Here is a 24,117-nt window from a genome sequence, read left to right on the forward strand (position 1 = left end):
TTGATGTTTGGAACATTTGGACTGCCTCCTTGTTTCTACACTCACTTTCAATTCTCTCAGCTCCACTGACCACAGGATCACTTTGTAGTTCTACAATTACAGGCTTTTATCTGTCTGTTGCTTTGTATACATTGTTTCATCCTGTTCTGCAACAGTCAGGACCCCCACAGCAACAAAGCCCTCAATGTCACTGCTGGACTGAGAATAGTCCACCAACGAAAGATATCCAGCCTATAGCTTCCTGTGTCCACTCATGAAGGACTAGAGGACGACCGACACACACTGTGCAGCAGCAGATGAGCTACTGTCTCTGACTTTACATCTACAAGGTGGACCAACGAGGTAGATGTGTCTAACAGAGTGGACAGTGAGTGGACACAGTGTTTAAAAACTTTAGCAGCACTGCTGTGTCTGATCCACATATACTAACACACCACTACCACGTCAGTGTCACTGCAGCGCTGAGCTGGTCCTGTGGGGGGCCTGATCATTGAAGAACAGGGTAAAACTGGGCTAATAATAGTGTGTGTGTGGCAGTCTATATAAATATAAATTGCAATAGTTCGTTATTCAATGTAATTAATATGCTGACATTCTCTCTCTCTCTCTCTCTCTCTTCCACTTTTTTTAGGAGAGCGTGGGATGTCCTGCCCTAGTCAGTCTCTCTCAGGTCCCTCTGCAGTGAGCTCGGTCAGTGACCAAGGTGGGCCAGGTTTAGGGTGTGGGCTAGGTCCAGGGCTACGTTCTGACCTCACCTCTCACCCCCCTCAGCAAATAGTGTACGTCTTCACCACCAGCCTAGCCAACAGGTGTGTGTCTTTTTGCCATTTGCCATTGACTACACACATTTTGAAACCTACAAGAGGAACCCAGTGTTGACATGAAATACAAATTACAGCCCAGTTGTACTTTAAGATAAATTGATTTATAAAATAATGTGGCATTAAAAAAGAATGCTGTATTTAAGCACATTTTTAATATACACTGACTGTTACCCTAAAATTTGTGTAATTGGGATAATAGAGCCTCTGTCACTGTTACTCTGGGTGCAGCACTGCAGAAACTGTACTGTGTAAATTTGGAGGATGAACCCCCAGCCCCCTTTCATATTGATTACAGTACAGTGCTATAAAATGCATTACACTAGGGGGAGCCCCAGGAGCAAAATACCCAATCCCATCTATTGTTCCTTTAATCTCAAAGTTATGTTTAAGAAGATACGTCAATTTATTTTTGCTCCCATATCACATGTTGTGACCAGGAATGTTTAAACTGTTACAACTTTATATATGACTACCTTGTTTTAAATAGAAAAAAGAAATTGGCGAAAGTGTTCATCTGCAAGTGTTTGTTTCCTACAGTGCTGCAGAGGCAGTGATTCATGGGCATACGGACTCCATTCTCCATTTTCACCAGCAAAACGTCCCTCGCACCAAACTGGACCAGGTTTGTAGAAATTTTGGAGATAATTGCAGGAATTAAAAACACAGATCCTGAGGGATAAATTCATAATATTAAACAATACAATTTGTCATTGTACAATATACAACAAAACGTGTCCTTCCACATTTAACCCATCTGTGGCAGTGAACATACACACACATACTAGTGCACTTGAGGAAGTGAACACATACACACACAGTGTCAGGAATCCAGCCCTAGGGAGCTGTTAAAGTTAGGGTCCCTTAGGTTTGGACTGAGGGAGGAGGACAGTGTTGTTCCTTAACCTCCACCGTTCCCGATTTTCCTACTGGTCGTTGGAATTGAAGGAATGACCTTCCAGTCCTTAGCCCTCTTGTCTAACCCCCCCCCCCCAATCCCCATTTATGATGATGACAGAGTTTGGTAATTTGTAGACAACATTTGCAACATATCTACCTACATGTCTGTACACATCTACTTTAAGAGCTTTGCCACTTATTCATCGAAGTTGTGTATGGTCAAATTCATTGCGAAAAAATAACACACATACTTTTCAGATTAGCTAAAAAAAAGTGCATTAAATAAACAAAAAGTCAATAATATCATCTATAATATCATTAATACTATTGTGGATATTGTTATTTTGTGCATTTACGTTTATGTCAACACAGATTTAGTCAATTCCATGTTATACTAAAATTCATATTACACTGTGTTTTTATTTTTTATATAGTTATATAGTATACAATGAAAATAAAACAAACACAGTTACTGCAGTAATGTCCACCTAATGCACTGAAAAAATTGCAATTGTTTAAAAGCATTAATATAGAAAAAATAATTACGCACATCATTATGTCGTGTAAATCTAAGAAGCTTTAACTATTTCACATTAATTTTTTTTCCTGTCATCAAACACTGCAAAGTGTGGTCCGTAGGGACAGCAATGCACACACGGCTTGCTATCAGTCTCCACCTACAAGCACAGCTATTGGCTCTGAATTATATTTTTATTGGCTCAATGCCAGACATCTGCATGCACAAGTGTTTGTTTCATTCCAGTGATAGGTAAATGAGATGGACTTTCAATATCTTTCATGCACTGAAACCAAAACTGATTCATCAACTGCGGTACATTTTCCATTTGTTTCTATGCCGTATGAAAGTTCATGAGTCAGAAAATGAGTAGTTTTTATTTAATTCGTTGTGGTGAAATCAATTTTTTCATAGTTCTTCAAAAAATATGTAAATATAAAAGATGTATACGTGTAGATTCACCTTTCAACATCCATTCTCAGAGAATTGCCTCATGCATTTAGTGAACTCCGTCATTTATATTAGATGGGCTACAGTGGTTCTCTGTCTGATGATATGTCTTCAGCACCCTGGAGAGCAGCTGGTGTTCCTTTCCTTGTTTTTGGAGCTGACAGTCTGTCCCCATCACAACTCAGTACAGTGGTGAATGATACAAATACCCACCTTTGTTTTAATCCACACCCTGGGGACAGTAGTCATAATTTACATTACAGTGCTTAAAGTCTCTCAATTATAAAGTGGTACCTAAAAGAGGAAGGAAGTTTTTGTATTTAAATGCACACAGTTCTGCAGGTGTTAGTGTGGGAGGCTGCATTTGTTTAAATGGCTATTTAAGTCATTGTGCTCTTGCTTTGTTCCCTTTTTTGTTCTAAACCATTTAAAAGGGAATAAAACACCTGTGCCTGTCATGTGGAAAATGTTTTGTTTTTCTGAAATGTTTTGAAAATATGAAATTTTCTGTTTTTCTTGGCATCCATGAGAGTTCAGAAAAAAAGTATATGATATGTTTTGTTGTATTGGAGCTATAAAACACAGAGAGCAGAGATGTTGACCTGTTCTGAAAAGTGCTAAATGTTTATATCATTCACTCAGTAATATTTTTTGTCTGTTTCTCTTTTTGTTATACAGTGTACTGGTGTTGGGAAGCTTCCCAGCTTATCAGAACAGCTCAGCTCTAGTAGCACCCCTCCCATAGGCACTCCAAAATCGCAAAGTGGTACACCTCGGCCACCCTCTGACAGCGGGGTTGGTGGGGGGCACTTACAAAGCGGAGGTACACCCTCTTCCACAGTTCATCCAGAAAGCGAAAGTACCCAGGCCCATCCTGGGGGGACTCCCAGCCACAATAACAGTGTGGCATCTCACCCATCTGGACCAGGAAGTTCTGGGCCCCAGTCGGCAGGGGCTCCAGGGTGTGGAGTAGTTGATGGGCAGGGTGCCATAAACCATCCTGGTGCTGGGGTCTCACCCACGGCCAGTCCAACCGTGTTGTCTGCACACCTTCAGGGTGAGCATGGTCAGCAGGGAGGACCCGGGAATAACGATGGACTGTCTAAAGAACAGCTAGAGCATCGGGAGCGTTCTCTGCAAACGCTCAGGGACATTGAGAGGCTGCTCCTGCGCAGTAGTGCAGGTGCTGGCCATGGAGATCCAGGAGGTCCTAACAGCAACCCAAACAATGTCTCCAATGTTAACAACAATAATAATTCAGATGGAAGCAGAGGTCTTGAGGATGGGGAAAATGGCAGTGGGAATGCTGGCAACAACAGTGGCCTGCCCCCTGGGATGTCTTCTTTGGGCGGAATGAAGAAGTATGAGGAACCTTTACAATCTATCATTTCACAGACGCAGAACCTTGGCGGTCCTGGGATGGACGATGCCCTGATGGGTCCGCACCATGGCCTGCCCCCTCACCACCACCTGTCTTCACCCTCAGGGATGGACATGGGGCCTATGCTAGGCCCTGAGGGTTTAACACCAGAGCAGATGGCTTGGAGGAAGCTGCAGGAGGAGTATTACCAAGAGAAGCGTCGGCAGCAGGAGATGAACCCCCATGCGCACCCCCAACACTTCCGCATGATGTCTGAGCTCAGCATGCCAGGAGGACCACACCTCATGATGAGGGGTCCTCCGCCGCCATATCACAGTAAACCTGGAGAACAGCAGTGGGGACCAGGGCCTATAATGGGAGGAGGGATGGGAGGGAATTTGAGAATGATGGACATGCATCAAGAGGGACCTCGGGGGCCCCGGTTTCTGGGGCAGATGCAGCGAGGACCTCCGGGTGTTGGTGGGTACCCAGGAAGCCCTGGTGGAGTTATACCTATGGAAGGGTTAGGGCCTCAAAGACCTCCTAGACCAGGCATGGGCTGGCTTGATGACATACCACCCAATATGGGTGGAGGAGGTCCATTTCATGGGTGCTATACACCTGGCGGACCTGGTGGACCACCACAGCACATGCAGGGGGATCTGGATCGTCCCTTGACACGGGAGGAGATGTTTCGCATCATGGAGAAACGTCAGATACAAGGGCTTCGCAGGCTAGAGTTTGAGCAGTTAACCAGGCAGCCGCAGCAGGGTGGACTTGGTGGGCCAGGTTTTCCAAATCCCGCCATGGGAGGAGGTCCTCCATCCCGGGGTGATCCAATGGATTTTCCCAGTTCTCGGTCCATGATGAGCTCACCTATTGGTGGTGCAGGTGGGGGTGGTGGCCCTTTAATGAGAGACATGGTTGACTCTCCTTTAGGAGGAAACCTGAATATGAACATGGGCATGAACATGAATCTGCAGCAGCAGATATTGGCCCAGAAACTGAGAGGAGGGCCTGGGACAGAAATGTTAAGCCCTGAGGATATCTCTCGCATCAGGGCTGCGCAGAATGGCCGAGTTGGTGCTAACAAAGGAATGATCCCTGGCCCAGATGGACCTCTTCAGTTCCCCAATCAGGGCCCCTTTCCCGGTGGACAAGGGGAGGGGGCCTACCTCCAACAGTCAGGACCTGAGATGTTTGGACCTGAGCAACAAGGTCCTCCCCAAATTAATGCCACTCCAAGGCTTAGCCATATGCCCATGAATACTGGCCAGAGGGGTGCAGACCTGGGTTCACGCCATCCATCTGACCTTTCAATTAACGTCAACCCAATGGGCTCCCCAGCTATGCCTCCACCTCACCAGCTCAAGTCACCATCCCTTAGTCAAGAACCATCACCTCTTATGCCCTCTCCTTCTGCCCCAGGCCTAAAATCCCCTACCCAGTTACAACCTACTGGTCCTCCACACCCTCCCCTCCCAGCAGCTTCTGGAGCAGGAACACCGTCTACCACATCCATGAAGTCACCCCAGGTCATGAGTTCATCTCTTGGACTTCGGTCACCTTCTGGCTCACCTGGGCACCTCAAATCTCCTGCCATGCCTGTTGCTTCTCCAGGTTGGACTGCCTCACCCAAGAATGCCCTTCCAAGCCCCGGGGGTCCACCTAGCAGTAAGGGAGTGGGCAATGGAGGGGGCAGTTCAACTGAGACAGGTATTGTATATTTATTCAAACATTGTTTATATATAATTTTACACCTTTGTGTAATTCATGAAGGCTTCTTTATCCCCATTTTCCCTTCTTCAGGTATGTCCCTACCTCCCAGGAGCTCCACCTCAACGCCCAGCAGTCAGCCTCCAAACATGCCTTTTACCTCTTCCCCAGATGCGCCCCCATCGCAGAATCCTCTCTCCCTTATCATGTCTCAGATGTCCAAGTACGCAATGCCCACCTCCACTCCTCTCTATCATGACGCCATCAAGACAATCGCCACGTCTGATGATGAGATGCCACCAGATCGACCCCTCCTTCCTGGGGCCAACATGCCAGGTGCAGTGTAGTAAAATAACCTTACATTTAGCCTTTAGTTATATGTAAAGTACCTCATAGGAATGGATTGTCACTCACTCACATTTAGGAAACTGGTCCACAAAGGGGCTATTCAGTGCTTCACATCAGTGACATTATTTGACCTTTTTCTCATGTCCATGTTGCAAGTCCAGGCGTCCAGTCAGCTGCTGGTAGGAACTATGATATTGACAGTGGGATGCATGTCATTGGTCCAGAACAGTTTATCTTATAAAAACTGGTCATTTGTCAAAATTACTTCTAGTAATCTTATGTTAGGGATTTGTTGAATCTGTAGTTTTTACATTTATGGTGAATGAAAATCCTCTTGAAATCTTCTTGAAAGACTTGAAGGTGTAGTGTGCACTTAAAGAAAGTAAGACTCTTAAAGCCAATTAATAACGCTGCATTGAACCTATGGCACAAGCAATGCATACTCTATTTGTCACCAAATTGAAGAGTGTGAAAAGGTTGAGAATGCATTACTTCATTAAATCTTTTGTGTGTGGGGAAGCAAGCTACTTCTGCCTTGAGACTAGTGAAGATTACACCGTGGATGTTCCAGAATACATCAGTCACTTATGTTGCATTTCCACCGCCTGGGTCTGGCTCTACATGGCTCGGCTTGGCACACTTAAAGTTTGTCGCTTTTCCACTGGCAGGGCTCCCCTGTGAAATAAAGCTGGGTATGTCACAAAACGATGACATTGCAGAGATTTTTACAAGCGGCGGTTTGTGCTTGATCTGAATGAGCTCTGCATTTCCTGGTGATTGATGTGGCTCTGGCCAATCAGCACTGCAGGGTTTACACGTCACCATTTAGTACCTCCTTACTTTTACCTCTTTAGAAATCACTTTTATTTAAAGCAACACTTGATGGTATTTTTATCGTAAAATTACAGCTTCGAAATAATTGTGATACTTTACTTACCTGTAATAGGGAGAACAGAGCCTGTGACATGGCCTCTCCAGTCACAGCACTGCAGAAAGTGCACTATATAAATTATGGAGGAAGGTAGGAAACCACCCCCACCTCCCTCTTGATTTCAGGAGAGTGCTGTAAAGGTAAATTACACTGCACAACTGTAGGGGAGCCCAGGAGCCAAAATACCAAACCTTACCTTGTGTTTCTTTATTTTCTGTATAATCAGGCATTATATTTTTATATTTTACATACTGCAGTTCATAATACATTTTCTGCTGTGTCTTGCAACAGGAAATATGGCAAATCACCAGCCCACACAGATGCTCCTATCCCAGGGCTCGATAGGACCTCACAGCAGCCCTCAGAGTCCTATGGGAATGGTTCTCCAGGGAGGTCAGCAGTTATCCCATGATCCTTCTGGGCCAATGCTACCTTCCCCTAATCCCATGGGCATGTCCGCAATGATGGGAGGTGGAGGAGGTCCTCCAGAGGGTATTGGACCCTGCAGTGTGTCCCCTATGCATCCTTCAAGCCAGATGGGGGGATTTTCTCGTATGCAGGGACCTTTGCACTCTCCAGTTGGGGGAATGGGGCAGCAGTACCCACAGCCTTCAGATGACGTCCTATCACAGCAGCCAATGCACCATCTGGGCAAGGGCATTCCTCATCAGCGTGCCCGTCACCCTTCAGACTCTTTCCCTTCCATGCCCATGGGAGAAGGGCCAGACCTGAGTGAGGTCATCAGGCCCACACATACCGGTATACCTGAATTTGACCTGTCTAGAATCATTCCTGCTGACAAGCCTAGCAGCACCCTGCAGTACTTCCCGAAGAGCGAGGCCATGTCTCAGCCACAGCAGACTCCCCACCAAGGCCCACCACCTCAGCAGGTCCCTTCATCCCAGCTCCTGAAGCAGCTGTCCTCATCTGGTCCCCCTCACAGCAGTGCTCCCTCCTCCAACCCTCACATTGCCAACTTGCAGAACATGATGGCCGAGCAGCAGCTTCCCCTGCACCCTTCTCACTGCGGCTTGCGGCCTGGCATGGGGATGAATCAGGGAGGCTCCCGAGGTATGGGATCAGGAGGGGGGATGGGACCTGGGCCCATTTGCCACCCTGGGCATCTGATGGGCAGGACAGGTATGCCTCAGCAACAGCAGCCACATCATCATCAGCAGCAGCAGGCAATGATGGCCAACAGCCTCCTGCAGCACCAGTCCCATCCTCCCCAGGGCATGATGTCACCACAGCAACATCCACACAATCTTATGGCCCAACAGAACCTTATGATGATGCAAGCTAAGCAAAGGGGAATGGCCATTCCCGGGGAGCACTTTGGCCAGCAAGGGCCACTCTTGTCCCCGCAAGGACCTATGATGGGACCCCCACACCCTCAATCAGTCATGATGGGGCCCCAGGGTATCAGACAGAGAGGTATGTCCTTGGACAGTCCACTGGGCTATGGACCTGGAGGCATGACCAATATGCCTTTCTGAAAACGTTTCTCCACCGAGCTGTAAAAACCTTGTTTTTTTTTGTTTGTTTTTTGTTTCCTTGGGTTCCAACATTGTTTTTATTGACGTTTATTGATTGTGGCAATCAGATGCTAATATAATTGTTATTAGTAATAATCTCTTAATTCTGAGATAGACAATGAGAGAGACTAAATCGTTAAAGCAACAAAAATTCTGAAGCCATTTTTTAAAAATGTCTGTAAAATATGTATATTTCACAGATCAATGTGTTTGTTTAAACGGGGGAGACACGGGGGGTGGGGTGTGGGGGGGCTCTGTTTCTAATTCCATTTTCTCTGGCTACCAAACTGTTGTGCAAGGGAATTATTATATAAATATATATAAATATAAAATCTCTCTATATATAGTTGCTGTAAATAAGATGCAATTTGTGCTTGTTTGCAATGGTTCTGTATAACTGTGTTTAATAGAAGTCTAAAAGCAAATAATAAGAAAAAAAAATATGTTCAAATTTGTGATGGTCTTGTTTGATATTTATCATTTTATGACGGATCCAGACAAAAGAAATGGAACACCAACAAACAAGGAGGGGTAAACACTCATTTATTCTGAATCTCTAATTTGCTTATCATGCATTAATTATTACCTTGGTGAACACTTATGAATATATTTTGCAAAGCGTTTTTAAGCAGCTAGTTCTTAAGCAGATGATAACTTGCCATCTCCAACTGTTGGCATACTTCAAATCTTGTTCAGTCAGTCAGTCAAGAATCATTCATAGTACTTGTGGTTTGCACTGTAATGTAGCATCAGCAAGCAGCAAGCCAAAGTTTATTTACATCTTCCAGCTTAGCTTATTTAAAAGCTATCCACACTAAACAATCGCTGGATTAGAAACACCTACCTTGTATCTACACTCATTGTCCATTTTATCAGCTCAACTGACCATACAGGAGCACTTTGTAGTTCTACAATTACAGACTGTAGACTGTGTCTTTCTCTACATACTTTCTTATCTCCATTTCACACTGTTCTTCAATGGTCAGGACCACCACTGAGCAGGTATGATTTGGGTGGTGAATATTTCTCTACGCTGCAGTGACACTGACATAGTGGTGGTGCGATAAGCTGCTTTGTGCTGGTTTGGTGTATTAGACACAACAGTGCTGCTTGAGTTTTTAAACTTCACTCACTGTTCACTCTTAGACGCTTCTACTTGGTCCAACTTGTAGATGTCAGAGACAGTATCTCATCTGTTGGTGTTTGTGTTGGTAGTCCTGTAGTTCTAGTTCTTCAGTAGACACAGGGCACTGTTGGCTGGATATTTTTGGTTGAGGACTATTCTTAGTCCAGCTGTGACACTGAGGGCTTTAAAAAGTCTAGGACCACTGCTGTGTCTTATCCAGTCATACCAGCACAACACACTGCGCTGGGTATGATCCACCACCAAAAATATACCTGCTCTGTGGTGGTTTTGACCAACGAAGAACAGGGTAAAATGGGGATAAGAATGTATGCCTAGAAAGAGGTGGGCTACAGTCTGTAATTGTAGAACTATAAAGTGCTCCTGTATGGTCAGTGGAACTGATAAAATGGACAATGAATGTAGATACAAGGTAGGTGTCCCTAATCCTGCGATCATTATTCCCTGAGTGGAAACTTGGACTGTGGATGTGTCTTTCATGGATTTGGTCATATGTACTGGCTGCTTGTTGTGGTAGCCACCTCAGAGACAGACACCCTGTTCAGCACTCCAGCTCCCAGCATTGGTGTGCAAACATGGCCACAGCCCCATTTGGCCAATAATCTCAGGAGATCTTTCCGGAAGCGCACTCCTATGAAGGCATACAAGATGGGGTTGAGGCAGCAGTGGATGAAGCCAATACTTTCAGTGACCACCAGGCTCTGATATAGCGCACTCTTCAACTCGCAGCTTTTCACAGATAAGACATCCAAATCCACCAATGTGCCCACAAAGACGGTAATGTTATAGGGTAGCCAGCACAAACAAAAGACCAAGGTCACCACCATGGCCAGACGGATAGCCCCCTTTTTCTCCAGACTCTGCTGACTCTGATGCAGGGTAAGTACCACAGCACCATAGCAATAACCCATGACAATCAGAGGCAAGAAGAAACACAAAATGTGGATCAAAAAGCGACTGACCAGTATCCAATTGTTGGCATGGATCCCATGTCTGTTGAAGTAGCACTCCATCTTTTCAGACTCATTGTTGTGACCCACTGAGAGGAAAACCATGTTGGGAATGGTCACGGCGAGACAGAAAAGCCAGAGTACAACACAGATGAGGTGGACGAACTTTGGTCGGCGGCTGTGGAGGCTGGACACAGCGTGTACCACAGCTAGGTAGCGGTCAAAGCTGATGCAGGCCAACAGCAGGCTCCCACAGATCATATTCAGACGGTTTAACAAGCCCAGAAACTTGCAGAGGAATTCGCCAAATATCCAGCCAGACATCACCTGGATTACAGCAAAGGGGAAGGTCAGGAGCAGGAGAAGGTCAGCCAGGGCAAGGTGCAGTAGGTATATCTCAGTGATACGGAGGTGGACACGATGCTGCAGTAGGACGGTGAGGAGGAGACCGTTTCCAGTCAAGCCCACTATAAACACTACACTGTAGACCAATGGCTGGAAAATGGTTTTATACAGGTGCATGGATTCATTATTGCAGATGTACTGGCCTTTTGGTATGTGTGATATAGTCTCTGAGTCATTTCCAAACAGGTTGTAGAAGTCCTCACCCTGATTAGAGAAAACACATGGTTAATATATGATCAAGCTTTAATTAATTTATACCTTCATTATCTGGAACTGTTTCATTCCATTCAGACTTGTGATGTGTCTGTAGCCCAGCTAGAATCTCCAGGCCCGAGATAGGAACACCACACACTCACCCAGTCATTCACACACTCACACTTATGGACAACAGCCAATCCGCCTCTCAGCATGTATTTTTTTTATACTGTGAAAAGTAACCCAAGCACCTGGAGGAAACCCATGCAGACACAGGGAGAACACATCAAAGTCATAACGGAGAGTTCCCAAAGGTGGGCACTGAACCCACAACCCCAAGACAGCAACACTATCTGCTGTGCTGATTTACCTCCCCTCATACTTATTATTTTGCCATTTCTGAGAAATTACACTGAATCTTTTTTTTTAGGTATACCTACCCTGTATCCACCAGCCATTTTGTAAGATCCTTTATATGGATTTAGCAGTAGGGATTTTGTATACGTTTAGGAAGCCTTTACCCTAGATGCTGAAACATTGCTGTGATCATGTTCAGACACAAGAGTGTTAAAAGGTACAGATATTGAATGATTAACTCTGAATCACAAACTCTAGTCCAACTCATCCCAAATGTACTTGGCTTTAGGCATAGTGAATTCAAACTAGGGTTCATTTGCTCCTGAATGTCCAATTTTTCTATTATTTTCTGTTTAGATTATACATGTTGTGTATACGCAATACCTAGTTGAATTCACTAATGGCGCTTTTCCACTGCATGGTACCTACTCTACTTGACTCTACTCTACTCTGCTTTTTTGCTATTGCATTAGGGAAATTTTAGTACCTGGTACTTGGAACCAGCTCACTTATGGTTCCAAGCTCACTTATTAGTCCCTGCTCACTTATGGTTCCAAGCAAGCAGAGTAGGAACTAAATCAGGAAATTTAAATCTTGCAGAGCACTGATTGGCCAGAGAAACTTTTCAATCATGACAAAATGCAGACATTCAGCACCAACTAGCTGTTTGTAAAATCTTCCAGCTACAGTAGGGATCTTTTATTTTTTTATTTTTTTTTTTTTATCTGACTCATAACAGCAGCTCATAAAAGCATGCTGTGGTATTTTGAAGAGGTTCAAATGCTTCCAGTGAGAGCTGTATGGTGCCACAAGGAGCAAAAATAAACTATGGATCTGTCTGAAAGCATGTGGGGCTAAACTGTTTTCAGGCCCTAAGGAATAAAAACGCATGAACACACAAAGATTAAACAACATTTAACTACCATTGTTGTGTTTGCCAAAGCTTGTGGTTCCCATCAGAGATGCTGTTTTGTGATGCTACATTTGAGAGAGGAGCCATTGTAGTGGAAATCCAATCAGGCACCAGGGTCCAAAAGACAAGTAGAGTTGAGGGAACTAGTTACCATGCAGTGCCATAGCGCCATAATTATGGTGGCTACAAAAGTTTGGATTATATAGTATACAATACCAAATTTAAGCTTATAAATGCTGGCTGTAGCCCACCTGTTGTTGCAAATTTTGTCAGCCTCTCTCTGCCCTGTACAACAGTAAAACTAATTAGGATACCTACTAACCATATCATTTGTGCTGGACCATGAAACTCATCAAAGCAGTTATAACATTGCTGTAGTGGTATATTCCTGTTAGCGTGTGTTGATTTGGCACAGACACTTGAGCTTGTACCAGATACATGTGTTATTTTTGAACTAGAACACTCCACCAACCTATAAAAAAAACCAAATCATCCAAAGCACCAGCTGTGGCCATGTAATGAATACAGAGCGCAAAGTTTGACCTAGAGAAGTGAGCTTGAGGCCACAGGTCGCTGGTTCAATTCCCAGGACCGGCAAGAAAAAATTCATTCATGGCTCAAAGTGCCCTTGAGCAAGACACCTAACCTCCAAACTGCTCCTGGGTGCCGAGGTGGTTGGCAGCCCCCTTCTCTGGTTGTTTGTATGTTCACTGCCCCTAGTGTGTGTGTATAATTGCTCACTGGTGTGTGTTTGTGTGTTTACTACCAAGGATGGGTCAAATGCAGAGAAGCAATTTCTCTTAGGGGTTTCTTCTACTCCTTCTTTTAGATAATAACTCATACCAGATAATACTAATAATGCTAATAAATACTATATAAAATATCTAGAAACTAGATAATAACTAATACTAAAAGTATATTGGAAAAATATTAGCCGTAACATTAAATACCAATACAAATATTAGCTTTACCAATAAATACTGTGTTCTGATTGAAATGACAAACAGATCAGCTATGTTTTATAAAACTATTCTTTCCTAAACAATGCCATCTGGAATTATTAATACATTTTGAAATCATTAATAATTCTAAGCTATGATTACTCACTGTACCTGCATATATAACATAGTTCAAACTGGATGTACATATTCCATAGTCAACACACTCTATGCCAAACCCTAGTTAGAGGGGTTTGAAGCCCCCCTGCACTAGGCTGTGAAGCTGTGGAGCACCATACACTAGGTTTGGGACTTATGTTTTAAAGGCTGAATTCCATCAAACTTACACAAAAGTGTTACAACATCTAGTCTAAAGCTTTTCTAGAAGAGTAGAGGTTTTTGGTGCATACTCTGTATAAATACACTTCATTTCAGAGGAAATGTTGGTTCTGCAGGTGTTTGCAAACCTTTTGGCCACATATTTTTAGGCCTGTGGTGGCCTTTTTTTCTACTGAAGATGGAGTAAATGGGCTGATAAATTCAGCATCAAAAGATGTGTTGCTCAGTAATTGCATAACTAAAAAAGTCAATAAAATGTCTAGTAAGTGTCTGTAAAGCAGGTTTAATTAATTTAGCACAAATTTATTTGACGTATTAGGTGTACCAAATTTGTAGTGTTTTTATGTAACAAAAAATTTATTTCATAATTCAAACATTCACTTCTTTTTATGGAGACTGTTATGTACTATTACGAATGACAAATGTTATTTTGCTACATTAACTTAGATTGAAATCACTATTTTTAAATCATCTAAACCAAAAATCACACGTACAATTTTGGATACAACATTACCCCCAAGAACAGAAATTTACAGAGCTTTTTCTTGATGGAACTCATAACAAATGCAGTGTTGACTAAATCCTTCTCACTTGCCATTTTCGAACTGCTTGATTTTTGTAGGTTATTTTTGTAGAATATAAAATAAGTGTGAGTGAATGTGTAAGTGTGTGTTGCCCTGTGAAGGACTGGCGCCCTCTCCATGGTATGTTCCTGCCTTGCGCCCAATGATTCCAGTTGGGCTCCGGACCAACCACGACCCTGAATTAGATAAGCGGTTACAGACAATGGATGAATATTATGTTACACAAAAATGTTTAAAAACCGAATACATGTTTTCCTCAGGTTATTTAATTAAAAATATACATGAGCCTGTCAGGAACAGAAACCAGAAAACAGAAGATGAAACTTTGTATCTATTCAGGGACTATTAAAAAATATACACAAAAGCACAATTATTAAAGAGCCAAATATTTTTAAGAATTCCAGAAGATAATTTTAGACCTGTTTTTACACATATTACTGATATGAATATTTTGTAATACTCTCTGTCTCTGTTAAAATGATCAATATTCCTATAAATACGGTAAATTATACATGTTATGTGGTCAAAAGTTTGAGGACACCCACTCATCCAGCATTTCTAATTTGCCCCCCTTTTTTAAGTCAGTAACACAAAATGAGGTCAGGTACTGTTACATCCTGCTCATCCCAAAGACACTTTTGGCATTTGAGATCTCTTAAGTATGTTAAATGTTTTAAAGTAAAATTACAAAAAAAAAAAAAACAACAATATATTTTCCAGTTGATTTGCTATTATAACATTACAAGTCTAAATTCAGAAGACACTTGGTGGTTCCTTGGGTGTTTTGGACAAAAAATGCAAGTCATTACATTTCTCTACAGTAATTAATCACAATCCAATTATGCAGAAATGTTTAAGATCTGCAGAATTCCCATTTTTTACAAACTTAACATTATTTAAAAGTCAGTTCTGGGTATTTTGGTAAAGATTCCTATATTCCAAAGTCCTCATGGCTGACAAGGATTCAATTTCCTGGTTGGGTAACCACTCTGAACCAATGAGGACTCTTGTGCAAAACTCCTAATGATATATCAATCCACATCTATAACATGGTTAATTCAAATTTAAAAGTGAATGAGTGTCAGCCAAGTGGCCTGTATGTCAATGTAAATTTAATATACATTCATGCTCATAATTTCTCTTAAATCTCCTCGATTCCACATATTTATACAGCATGTGGAAAGTTATGAATATTATACAGTTTTCTATGTGTATGCTACAAAAAACGACTTTTTTGCAGATATAAACAAGCATATAATAAATTTGGCATTTAATGTAGGTGTAGCGATTATTATAACAAAGGGTTTCAATCATTTTCACATTAATGCCTACCTATTTATTTCTAGCATACAAGAATGATATAAACAATTTTTGGGAAAATGTCAATGCCAATGTTGTGTGTTTACTTGTGCAATATGCAATAAGTACCACTGAGCATATATTAAAAGGTTAGGCTAAAGTAAGCTTGTTTTGTACCAAGAGCCTAGCAGGATGTTTGCAAGTTAAGTGCAATGTTTCTGCAACACTTAGTTCAGCCTCCCAGTATAAACTTAGTTTTATCCTTGAATTATGCATTATATTAAAACATTTCTAAAAGGTAAAGAAGGCATTTTAGAGTTAAATTGCTTGCCATAAACTAAACATAGTCATTTTACCATCAAATTTATAGGGGTAAAAGATTAGAATGTAATACATAAGAATAGCATAATTACATTTTTGATATAACAGCATAGAGTAACAACTTCTACTAACGGAAACTGACTTCTAAAGTGTTACCCACCCATGTTACTTTTATTTTACAAGTGTACTTTCCCCTTATATAGATTAACTGTATTGGTCCTTGTATTTGGGAAATGCACATGCTTATTCTCATCTCATCTAATCTCATCTCATCTTCTTTTCCGCTTTTCCATTTCAGGGTCGTGGTGTGCTTATTCTATAGCTTACTTATTATGAGTAGTGTGGGAAGTGCTGAAAAATCAGTAAAAGTATTAAGTGTACAGTCATTTTTAAAGCATTTGTGTTTGTGTGTAAGGTATAACAGTAAATCAACATTCAAACATTCTCCTGCTTTTTTGTCATTTTGTCAACTGTTGCATAGTATTAAAAATGTCACATGCAATGTTAATCCACAAGAATTAAGTCATTTGAAATTGTAATTTCAATTTTAGTTATACACTAAACACTAAACCAAAGCTTTAAAATGTATTTGTACATAAAATAAGTTTGTGAGTCTAATCTCAAATATGAAACAAATGGATAAAATGCAAATTTAAATTCACCAAAAATGCATCAGACACAATTTTTATTAGAAATAACATTGTAATCTTAACATATTAAAGATTTTACATCGAAGAAGCATGTGCTGGATCATATTTACTGTCTTTACTTTCTTGTTATTCAGTAGCAATCACAGCAGCTGTCTGGATTTTTTTTTCTGGGTAAAATTTTTTGTGTGTGTTTTTAAGCATCTTTTTTAATGGTTACTGGCAGGGACAGTTTCTGTGATTGGCAATGCCTTTCTTCCAAGTATACTAAAATGACTATTGGGTTTTTCCCTTGTTCTTTCTCAGTGGTACAGATTTGTTCTTTTTTTTTTTTTTTAACCACAAAGTTATAAGTAAATTAATCCCGTTATGGTCTGAGAGGTAATTAGTAATTTGTAATGGATTGTATATTTTTTCAGTAACTACCCTAAAACTAAAAAGATTTTTACTTTTTACAGATACAGTAACTGAGTGTATTCTTTAAAAATGCATTACATTTACATGCTCAAACCTTTTTGAGTTAAACCTTAAGTAAACAGACATGCCATTGCCTCCTGTCACTTTCTATTTGCATATTAGGTGCATTATTCGCCTCACATTATTCGCTATTTGTGTGTTGTCTTTCCACTCAGCCTACCTTCCGCAAGGGTATGCATCTACCTTCTGTGCTTTGGTTAACCACTAAGACATGTTGGCTGTAAGTGTGAATCACCATTTTCCCTACTTTAGCGAAGGTCTCTACCACATCTAAAGTCGTGGAAAAATACAAACTATAGTCAAGTGAATGTGAGAATACATTTGGTAACCCTTTATTTTAAAGTTTCTTGATAATGACTAATAATAGATTTAAGAAAATTTAATAATGCCCTAAAAAACATCAAAATATGTTTCATAGCCAAGCTGATTAATGTCAGTCGTACAGTGGTTATATTTTAGTTTGCAAAACTGTGGTATAAAAGCAAAAGAACACTCAAGGCAATGCTTCTCGAGCTTAATTGAGTCATAGATGATAGAATGATTTCACTTAAAACACTAATATTCCTGCATGTCCTCTAAAAATCAATTGCGACGTTATCACCCACTTGTCTCTGTCTTACTTTATATATTTTTGTGTTAATATCTTGTGCTAATATATTTGCCAAATTAAATTTGGAAAATGATCATTAGGGGAAAAAATGAAGCTGCATTACACAGTTAACATGGGACAAGTTGACAAAAGAGTTTCACATGGATACAGTTTATTATGTGGATCTAGGTTTATGAACGATTATTAAAAGTGGATTGAAAGAGTATTACATTTACATTTACATTTATGTATTTGGCAGACGCTTTTATCCAAAGCGACTTACAAAAGAGTATTACTTCTTTGTCTGTAACCACTTATCAAGTTCGGAGCTGTCGAGGGTCTGGAGCCTACCTGGAATCACTGGCTTCAAGACACTAAAACACATCCTGGACAGAGTGCCAGCCCACCTGTGGACACATTTTCACTGCCAATCTAACTGGAACTTGTGTTTTTGGACCGTGGGAAGAAAACTGGAGAACATGAAATAAACCCACACACGCAGGAGTACACAACAAATTCCTCACAGACAGTGACACGACCACAGACGATCTCACAACCCCAGTGATGATACCTGTTGGAACAAAACCCCATATTTCCAAAATCCAATTTTTAATGGACACTTCTTGACTTGTTACGGATACATGATTTTTTGAGCTTTTGCCTGACAGGTTGACCCTTTATAAATAGGTTTACTGCTGTGAATTACGTAAATTAAGTAAAAGATATCGCCACGAAAAGCATCTTCCAAATTAAATTTCAACCACAATATCATTAGTGAGGTCATGTACTGGTGATTGATGATTAATTAAGGCTCACGAACATCACTCCAACTCACCCCAAAAGTATTGAATTGTACTCCATAATGCCCCCAGTGCTGTGAAGCATTTATGCCCCACTAGCCCATGATTGGCATTCGGCATGGTGACTTTTAACACATGTGCAGGTTTTCCAGAGTGCCTCACTGTACTGGTCAATGCTTTTCAATTTTTTTTTCCAAGCTAAGTGTGTACAATTGAGCACATGTGTTACAGTAGTGATATGGGAGTGTGTGCTGAGTTTTACACACAAATCAATTTAGGTCAAAAATGAGTCCTGTCAAAAATATCAAGCCAATAATAATCCTGTGGTCTTTTATTTATTTCTATGAAATGAACCTACTCCTGAAAAAGATTATATCTAGTACTCTATACAGAACCATTTAAATGATGAAATTGATGGAGAATGCATTGCAGTAAAATAAAGTATGTTATAGTAACTAACCATATAAATCACATTCTCCATCAATCTGAATTTCAGCATGCAAATAGTTCTGAACTGAACACATGTTTGAACCACCGTATTTATTACAGAACCATTTAAGAACCATCATATTGAAGGGGGTCAAAAGTTATGTCATAACTTAATGGTAGGGCTGTTAATGAAGTTTAATGTACAATCTATATATATATATATATATTATATATATATATATACGTTAACATTCATTGTATATTATGCAGTCGTAACACAAAATATTTACATTTACATTTTATGTAATGCATCATGTCTCATGAACCTTGTAACAGTTTCATAATGTTTTAAATGTTATGTAAAGCACTATATTATTAATTCAGCCTCCAGCTGTAATTAGAAATCTTTTCACTTCCTTCCTGCAAAAGCAATATTTGAAAGTGAGCTAAATATCATTAAGGAGTTTAATATGATTACAGGTTATTCAGTAATTATTGTGCAGGCATTTGCCTTTTATTAGTCAGCACAAATAAGCTAAATTACATCCTTAATGGCTTACTTTACCATTACCATGACACTGTATATCACTACGTGGCCATCACCATGATAGAGCTGGACCATACTGCATAAGAAAATGTATAGAATTTATGATCTGTTTTACAAATGCACCATATATTGACAGAGTATAAAACATTGGTCAAGATAAAATATTGGTCAAGTGCTATATTAGTGTTAATGTAATGTTAATATGATAATATGTAAGATAAATTCTCTCAGATTTAGAAAAGGTTCCAGGCTTGTGAACCCAGAAAGTTGAACTCACCTCAAAAATAAATGAATCCGTTATGTTTGCCATTTAGTTCTCAGACCATAAATTATTCTACTATTTCTTAAGTGTTTGCTTCTTATCGAAGCAGGAACCTAAGACAACTAAAGGTCAGCCGAGCATGTTTCCAGGAAATCTGTTCCAGCTCTCGTGCTTTGCTTTTTTTTTTTTTTTTTCTTTTTTTTAAACACCCACTTATTATTCTGAATTCTTTCCTTTTTTCAACATGCTTGGTTTCTGAATTCCCCATATAACATCAAATATTATGAAACTGAAAAGCAAAATAAAAAATCCTGTGCTGTTTTTTTTTATTTCCATCCGCTTGAAACCTATTGTTTTATAGAACAATTTTATTATTATTAGGGGGTTGTAAACATGAATGGCACATATTTTAGACATTTTTTTAAATCATTCACACTGGTGGTACCCTTAATAATACATGCATGTTAATATTGCAGTGAATACATCATGCATAAATATATAATGTGAAATTAAATATTCAATTATTTGTTTTTTTGTACACTGTACAACTAAATATGTCTTCTGTATTTAACCCATCTGTGGCAGTGAACACACACTAGTGCACTAGGGGCTGTGAACACACACCCAGAGCAGCAGGCAGCCGTCCCCGTCTCCCGGGGAGCAGTTGTGGGTTCGATGCTTTGCTCAAGGGCACCTCAGCCGTGGGGTGAGATAGGAGGACAGTGCTGTCCCCAATTTTATGGCATCAAGCCAACAAAAATTCAGTCCTAAGCCCTTTTCTCTAACCATTAGGCCATGGCTGCCCACAAATAAATACTATAAGAACTATTTATGCACTGAGATGATAACAAAAGTCGTTCAGTGCGGACTGGTTTAAAATAATGTTTTGTACTGAATTTTACTAATATTCATCTTTTTTTTTTTTAACAGAGGAATGACCTGCCTGATCTGAAATTTAGCAATGGTATGTTACTTGACTTCTGTGCTATTCATGGTTTGTTCATTACAAACAATATGTTCAATCACAAGGTTGCTCCTAAGTGTACTTTGTACCAGAGCACCAATATCCGACTTGGTGTTTGTGTCCTCTGATCAGAGACTGGAAGTTTTAGGGTTAAACAGGCGCTGAGCTGTCAGCATGCTTGTTTTCTGAATTCCCCATATAACATTAAATGTTATGAAACTGAAAAGCAAAATAAAAAATCCTGTGCTGTTTTTTTTTTCCACCCGCTTGAAACTTGAAACCTGCTTGTTTTATAGAACAGTTTTATTATTATTAGGGGGTTGTAAACATGAATGGCACATATTTTAAGACATATTTTTAAAATCACTCACACTGGTGGTAGCCTTAATAATACATGCATGTTAATATTGCAGTGAATACACCATGCATAAATATATAATATGAAATTAAATGTTCAATTATTTGTTTTTGGTGATGAGTGGGATCAGATGAAAACAGACAGACCTGGTAGGCCCAAGCCTGTAGCAAGGGTTTGCTGGGAAAAGCTGGCTGAGGACTCTGTCCATATTGATTTCACCTCTCATCTCTCATCAAAGTAGCTGGGTCAAAACTTGGTGCCTGTTATGGCAACAGCCCAGTAACCCAGTTGTGGATGCAAGTGGTGAGGGAAGCTGTCATATGGAAGAAGGAAGCCTTTTGAGCTTGGCTGGCTTGGGGAAATCCTGATTCAGTGGCTGGGTAGAAGCAGGCCAAGGTTGCGGCAGTGGCATCTGCAGATCCCTAAATCTAGAGATTGGGAGGAGAGTCTGGAAATCATTCCGACAGCTCAGGATGGAAAGCGGAGACACTGTACAAGCTGTGCTCAGCAAGGATGGTGAAACAAATTTCACTGAGGGTATTGTCAGGCATTCGAAGGAATACTATAAAAAGCCTGTGAACATGGGGATCACCATGGGTCACTGAGGTGAATCGTTCAGCCTTGTCTCCGGTCATGTTTGTGATATTTACAGTTTGGTTTGCAGCCGAGTGTGAAGCGACCTGTATGTGTATCCATACCTTCAAGTCTGAGGCCATGGTTTTCTCTTGGAAATAGTTGCGATGTTTTCTTCAGGCAGAGGGTAAGAACCAATCAATCAATCAATCAATCAGATTTATTTATATAGCGCTTTTCACAACAAAAAGTCGTCACAAAGCAGCTTTACAGAGATCCGGGTCCAAGCCTCCTATGAGCAAGCCAGGGGCAACAGTGGCAAGGAAAAACTCCCTCAGCACACGAGGAAGAAACCTTGGAAGGAACCAAGACTCATACGGGGAACCCATCCTCCTCGGGTCGACACCGGAGACACAATAGAGAACAGAAGTAAAAGTGAAGGGGTTATAGTAATATAAATGTAGTATATTAGTGATGATGGAGAAGTAGAAATGAAAATGGTGAGGATGATGATATTAGTGATGTATGAGTCTTAGCAAGGCCAGGATCTTGTACAGGACACGGGCTGGATCAGGGCAAAACCTGGAGAGCAGCAGGACATCTCAAAGCATGAGAGAGAGACAGGAGAAAGAAAGCCAGACAAAGGGAACAAATAAAAATACAAAAGGTTAGTAGGGTCATGGTAAAGAACGGGGAAATTTGTCCTGCGAAAAAAGCTTCCACTGGTCAGGCAAGAGAACCCAGCGACAGACAGCGTTGTTGGCAGGTACTACAAAGCTAACTAAGAATGCTGTAGCTATGGTGATATGACAGGATTAATACAGAACAGTGATAATATGAAAACCAGCCCGAACACCAATAGAGAAGGAGTAACCTGAAGGTGAGTGATTAACCAAAAGCTTGTTTGAAAAGGTAGGTTTTTAATCTAGATTTAAAGATTGAGAGTGTGTCTGAGCCCCGAACAGTAACCGGAAGGCTATTCCAGAGAACCTATCCAAAATAAAGGACATCAAGTATCTTGGGGTCTTTTTAATGAGTAATGGAAAGCAGGATTGTGAACACAACCATAGGTTAGGTGCGTTGGGTGCAGAAATGCAGTCACTGTATGTCACTGTACTGCGCTGTAGTGGTAAAGACTGAGCTGAGCAAAAAACAAAGCTATCAATTTATCGGTTGATCTTCAACCACATCCCCACCTATGGTCATGAACTTTGAATAAAGTCGGAAAGAATAAGATAGCAGATACAAACTGCTGAAATGTGTATTCTCCAGCAGGTTACTCGTCATGATCCAGTGAGAAGCTCTGTAATCAGGGACAGGGTTGCAAATTGTGCCGTAAAAAACGAAATTGACCCATATTTGGACAGTAATAGATGTGTTCCATATTAAAACTGATACTGAACATGTTTTGTTCCAGATTTCTGAGGACAGACTGTTAAGATTGATTATTTGAGTAAGAAACACAGAGGAAGACAAATGGCTTGTAAACAGAGAAGGTGGTTTTCATTGGTGGTTAGCCGTATGGATATGCCTATCTTTTTTGTTTATTTATTTTTTTGATGAAAGCCAGTTAAACAACTGTTTAAATTCTCATTTTTAGGCCATGGATGATAAGGTATTACACAGCGTCCAAACACAATGCCCAAGCCTGGTTTATGCCTACACCACAATCATTAAATATGCACATCAAGTCAGAATGTACATCAACACATCCCTTCTTTTTTCCACTTCATGTATTAAACTCTCTTCATTCATTTCTGAACATTAGAGTGGGTGACAGAAATAGAAATGGAGCACATTTGCATTGTGAGCTGATGCTTGCAGCCTTTGTAGGCAATTGTATTGATTATAAAATCTGAGTTAGCACAGTTTTAGAAGCATGGTTTCAATCACCAACACAGAGTACAATTCTGAGCCAATAATGTAATCTTGTAATCAGTGGAGCTCCCCTTTAATGTAAGCAAATAAACCACAATGTACCTTTAAATCTATATTTACATTGTATGTACCTCGAGAAACTAAATGTCACACATCATCAATCCAAAAAGAAAAAAGAAATCCCACAATCCAAATACAAAAGAGACCAGAAAAACAGACAGTCAAAACAAAGAGAATGCTCAGAATTTTGGATGCTTTCGACAAAACAGAGAGCTTAAATATTCACATATGTGAAGCGATAACAAGGTGCAGGAACTAAACTAACACTTCCCCATGTATTAGCTAGAAGAAGAACTATGTAATTACATAATTTTATTCAATTATTATTATTAATATTATTATTAATGATAATAATAATAATAATAATAATAATAATAATAATAATAATAATAAATACAAACCTATTTCCAGAGTTTCTGTAAAATTGTTTATAAACAAGTTAGAAGTTGTGGGTTCGAGCTCCTCTCTCGGTGACTGTCTGTGAGAAGTTTGGTGTGTTCTCCTCATGGC

At 40.4% G+C, this 24,117-nt stretch overlaps 2 protein-coding genes across 7 annotated transcripts in view; one reads left to right on the forward strand and one right to left on the reverse strand.

Annotated features, from left to right (window-relative positions):
* bcl9l (bcl9 like) overlaps positions 1-8,797 on the forward strand; it is a 69,845-nt gene extending 61,048 nt beyond the window's left edge. For all 5 annotated transcript variants that reach the window (XM_066684842.1, XM_066684845.1, XM_066684841.1 and 2 more), the window contains 5 exons: positions 632-809; positions 1,362-1,446; positions 3,367-5,764; positions 5,858-6,100; positions 7,335-8,797. In XM_066684842.1, coding sequence (XP_066540939.1) covers positions 632-809; positions 1,362-1,446; positions 3,367-5,764; positions 5,858-6,100; positions 7,335-8,539 — 4,109 coding nt within the window. In that variant the 3' untranslated portion in view covers positions 8,540-8,797. The remainder of the gene's footprint in view (positions 1-631; positions 810-1,361; positions 1,447-3,366; positions 5,765-5,857; positions 6,101-7,334) is intronic.
* Positions 8,798-9,523: 726 nt separating this feature from the next.
* Positions 9,524-24,113, reverse strand: LOC136709943 (C-X-C chemokine receptor type 5). 2 transcript variants are annotated; one of them, XM_066685545.1, is made up of 2 exons: positions 24,009-24,113; positions 9,524-11,281 (listed from the first exon to the last, which is right to left on the reverse strand). In XM_066685545.1, exon 2 carries the CDS (start codon positions 11,192-11,194, stop codon positions 10,211-10,213), a length of 984 nt encoding a protein of 327 aa, XP_066541642.1. In that variant the 5' UTR covers positions 11,195-11,281; positions 24,009-24,113; the 3' UTR covers positions 9,524-10,210. The 2 variants fall into 2 exon arrangements, with proteins under 2 accessions (XP_066541642.1, XP_066541641.1); XM_066685544.1 differs by lacking the exon at positions 24,009-24,113 and adding an exon at positions 19,790-19,897.
* Between the last annotated feature and the right edge of the window lie 4 nt (positions 24,114-24,117).

This window comes from Hoplias malabaricus, chromosome 11 (assembly GCF_029633855.1).
Source record: "Hoplias malabaricus isolate fHopMal1 chromosome 11, fHopMal1.hap1, whole genome shotgun sequence".
Lineage (NCBI taxonomy): Eukaryota > Metazoa > Chordata > Actinopteri > Characiformes > Erythrinidae > Hoplias > Hoplias malabaricus.

What these genes read in the sequence shown, in the direction of transcription:
- LOC136709943 (XM_066685544.1), bottom strand. Translation starts at nt 19,822, where the DNA reads ATGGCAAACATAACGGATTCATTTATTTTTGAG. An exon ending in CGGATTCATTTATTTTTGAG is followed by an intron (nt 11,282 to 19,789) that starts GTGAGTTCAACT and finishes TTCTCTAATCAG; the next exon opens with GGTGAGGACTTCTACAACCT.